General features: G+C 40.4%; 2 protein-coding genes across 2 annotated transcripts; both read right to left on the bottom strand.

The window, feature by feature from the left end:
* Nucleotides 1–331: 331 nt before the first annotated feature.
* Nucleotides 332–895, bottom strand: LOC122195496 (secreted RxLR effector protein 161-like). Its single transcript, XM_042897426.1, has one exon. The coding sequence runs from the start codon at nucleotides 893–895 to the stop codon at nucleotides 332–334; it is 564 nt and encodes a 187-aa protein (XP_042753360.1).
* A 2,321-nt stretch (nucleotides 896–3,216) lies between these two features.
* LOC111898197 (uncharacterized mitochondrial protein AtMg00820-like) lies at nucleotides 3,217–3,528 on the bottom strand. Its single transcript, XM_023894123.1, has one exon. It carries the CDS (start codon nucleotides 3,526–3,528, stop codon nucleotides 3,217–3,219), a length of 312 nt encoding a protein of 103 aa, XP_023749891.1.
* Between the last annotated feature and the right edge of the window lie 536 nt (nucleotides 3,529–4,064).

Genomic DNA, 4,064 nt, shown 5'->3' on the forward strand with positions numbered 1-4,064 from the left:
TAAGACAGAAAACAGTTAGAAAAAGATTAAGATAATAAAAGCATGCCAAGATGTGGAATTAATTTGTTCAAACACTTTTCGTCCAATGCCTTGGTGAAGATGTTAGCCAGCTGATCAGTGGATAGAATACAAAATAATTCCATTTTTCCATTTTGAACATGTCCTTGATGAAAAGATGACGGATGCCAATGTGCTTCATCTTGGAATGATGCACTAGATTTTGTATCATCTGAATGGAACTTGTATTGTCACAGCAAATGGGTGTCATCAATAAGTTTAGACCATAATCCAACAGCCGATTCTGAATCCATAAAATCTGAGGACAACACCTTCATGCAGCAACATATTCATCCTTAGCGGTAGAACATGCCACTGATTTCTGCTTTTTCCTTGACCATCTTACTAATATATTTTCAAGCATGTACACCCCACCTGAAGTTCTTTTATGATCAACGCCACATCCGCCATGATCAGAGTCAGTATATCCCACTATCTTTAACTCAAAGTCATGAGGATACCATAACCCAAGATTGGGTGTTTGTTTGAAGTACCGAAAAATACTTTTGACAGCGTGAAGATGAGATTCCTTAGAACTGGATTGAAAGCGATCACACAATCTGGTGGCAAACATAATGTCAAGGCGACTGGTTATAATATAGAGTAGAAAGCCTATCATTCCTCGAAACATAGTTGCATTCATATCAGTGCCACTTTGATCAGTGCCAATAGACGCTGATGAAGACTTTGCTGGTTTGCAATCAGAGAAACCATACATCTTCAGCACATCTGCAATAGATTTAGCTTGACAAAAAATACCATCAGTTATTTGTTTGACCTGCAATCCCAAAAACAAAGTTAGATCACCTATCATGCTCATCTCGAATTTCTTGGTCATGACCTCCACCAATTCTAAACTTAGCTTTTCATCAGTGGATCTAAAGATGATATCGTCCACAAACACTTGAGTAAGAATGATATGGAATCCTGATTGCTTTATGAATATAGTGTTATCGATCTTTCCTTATTTGTATCCACTTGAGAGAATATAGCTTGCCAACGTGACATACCATGCCCTAAGAGCCTGCTTTAAGCCATAGACAGCTTTATCAAGATGATACACATGATCTAGAAACTCCTCATTTTGAAAACCCTGGATGTTGTTTTAGAAAGACTTCTTCTTGAAGATGTAAAGCCCCAATTCTGGTATGTTATTTATCATTATTATTTGTTCAATTGCAAGACGGGCTCGACGAGTCAGTGGCCTGATTCATCGAGTAGAGTCGGGATTTCGAGCACGTTTAAGTTGGTGACTCGGCGAGTCCGCCAGCCGGGAAGAAACCCTAATCCACGGGGTTTGCACCCTATATAATCCCCCTGATGCGCCCAACTTGGCCTCCCTCACCCTCAGAACGTTTCATAGCAAAACCTTAACCTATCTTGAATGATTTTGGGCATTTTTGTGTAAAGAGTGAAGATTGGAAGAGAAGAGGAAGGATAGATCCAAAGGAGCAGAGGGGAAACAAGATCTTGCATCCATTTTAGAGTCATTTGAGGTATTAATCGGACTCCTTCTGTTCTTTGGATGCTTCTCTTTAGAAATCTCATTTAGGTTACCCTTTTTGCCCATTTATGAGATTAATCTAGTAAAGGAGCTTGTGTAGTAGTATAGCTTTCAGATCTAGTCATATTTATGTCCCAAAACCCAGATCTAATACCTTTATTGAACCTTGTTGCATATAAGCCCTAGATCTAATCTTATTCATGCATTTTAAGCCTTTAAACCTCTTTAGAGGTCTTTGTGCATGTAAAGATGGAATCTTTACGTTCAAACCAAGCCTTAGGAGCCCAGATCTATCAGTTGGATGTGTTGGTTTTGAGCAGAATGGTCTGAATGGTAATTGCATGCATGCGACTCGGCGAGTCGTTCTTAGGACTCGGCGAGTCGAGTCGTGAGTTCCTGAAGTTTCCACTGTTGAGTTGTGTGAGTGGAATCAGTGAGTGTAAGGAGGACTCAGTGAGTTGATTGGCAGACTCATTCATGGAGGGACTCGGCGAGTCAATGCCCTGACTCGGCGAGTCCAAGGCAATCTTCATACCTCAAGATCGGACTCGACGAGTTGTTCATACAACTCGGCGAGTCACAGCCAAAATGTTCATGTGTTGAAGGAGGACTCGACGAGTTGTTCATACAACTCGGCGAGTCGGATGCAGATTGACTAAGTGATAGCATTGAAGAGGAACTCGTCGAGTCTATGCCAAACTCGACGAGTAGTAGCTAGCAGAAGCAAGGAAGTGAGAGTGAGGATTCGACGAGTTGGTGAGCCAACTCGACGAGTCAGGTCAACTGTATGTTGACTTTGACCAATAGGTTGACTTTGACCAGAGGTAAAATAGTCATTTTACCCTCAGTATACTTATGAGTATTTGATTCAGAGTGTTATGGAAATTGTAGCCGGGGAGATACTTGAGCAGCAGTAGTCAGTTTCCAGAGTAGTTCATTTACCAGCCAACATACGAGGTGAGTTTCCTTCCAGTAGGAACGGGTCTAAGGCCACAATGCTGACCCATTTAGTTAACAATAATTTTCGTACTTCAGTCTGATGCAGTAGTTAGTATGTTTGATGCCTTCGTGGCTGAGACAGGTTTTGCGTGTTATATGTTTCGGGTATGGCTCGACTAAGTATACAGTCTATGTTGTTATACTAGTTGATATGTGTATGCTATGCCATGCTTAGTGGTTTCAGACTTCCGTCCGATGCAGATAGTTCCGGACTTTGGTCTGATGCAGTTAGTTCCGGACGTCGGTCTGATGCAGAGGGCAAGGCCCTAGTTAGTTCCGTACATCGGTCCGATGCAGTTTCCGGACTTCGGTCCAATGCAGTGGGCGGGGTCCATTAGTTTTTTATATGTTTGTATGGTATGTGGTAGTTTGGGGGAGCTCACTAAGCTTTATGCTTACAGTTTCAGTTTTGGTTTTAGGTACTTCCGCAAGTAAAGGGAAGAGCTTGGGATGACGGCATCGCACACACCATAACTTCAGCTTCATTCCTGGGAGTTTTTGTTCAAATACTTAGATATGATTTGATACAGTTTTGATACGACACTTTTATTGTGGCTTTTGAGATACCCGACGAATGGTTATTATTATATGACATTCGGTGTTATGACTTTTATTATTATTTAAAACAAAATCTTTGGGTCGTATTTTTGGATGTTTCAGAAGATGTCCATGTAGAAAGGTAGCCTTGACATCCATTTGGTAGACTTTGAAGTTTTTAAAGAGGAAAAAGCTAGAAACACATGAATTGCTCCAAGTCTTGCAACTGGAGCAAACATTTCATCATAGTCTAACCCTTCAAGATGATAAAACCCTTGAGCTACAAGCCTAGCTTTGTTTCGTATGAAGATTCCATATCTATTCATTTTGTTCCTGAAAAACCAGCGACTGCCAATGATTTTCTTTCCTTGAGGTTTGGGAACCAGAGACCACACACGATGACGTTCGATTTCATTTAGCTCATCCCGCATGGCCTTAACCTAGTCAGATTCTTCCAAGGCATCAACAACATTCTTTGGTTCGATCATTGAGACAAATTTTACAAGCATGTAGAAGTTGTTGCTGACTCTGTTGCGAGTGAGAATCCCAGAATTTACATCTCCAATGATTTTAAATTCAGGATGATCTCAACGTATTATTAGATTAGAACTTTCATATGTATTGTTATGGGTAGAGACTACCTAATTTGATGATTCAAATTCTTTAGGGACAACAAGTTGATCTTCAGAGATAGGTTTAGAATTGATTAATTGAGCAACATTAGGAATAATGGGATCAACATCATCTAACAAGAGCTTAGGAACAGGGTATGAAGGACTGTAAGTAAGTTCATTCAGAATTGATGAGGGGTGATCAACTTGATCATGAATGAATAAGTCCTCAGAAAAGGTGACATAAATTGTTTCTTCAACAATTTTCCTTGAATGATTAAATACTCTGAAAGCCTTGGATAGGCTGGAGTATCCTAGGAACACTCCTTCATCAACTTTAGCCTCAAACATCGAAA

This window comes from Lactuca sativa, chromosome 8, assembly GCF_002870075.4.
Source record: "Lactuca sativa cultivar Salinas chromosome 8, Lsat_Salinas_v11, whole genome shotgun sequence".
In the NCBI taxonomy this organism is placed as follows: Eukaryota; Viridiplantae; Streptophyta; class Magnoliopsida; order Asterales; family Asteraceae; genus Lactuca; species Lactuca sativa.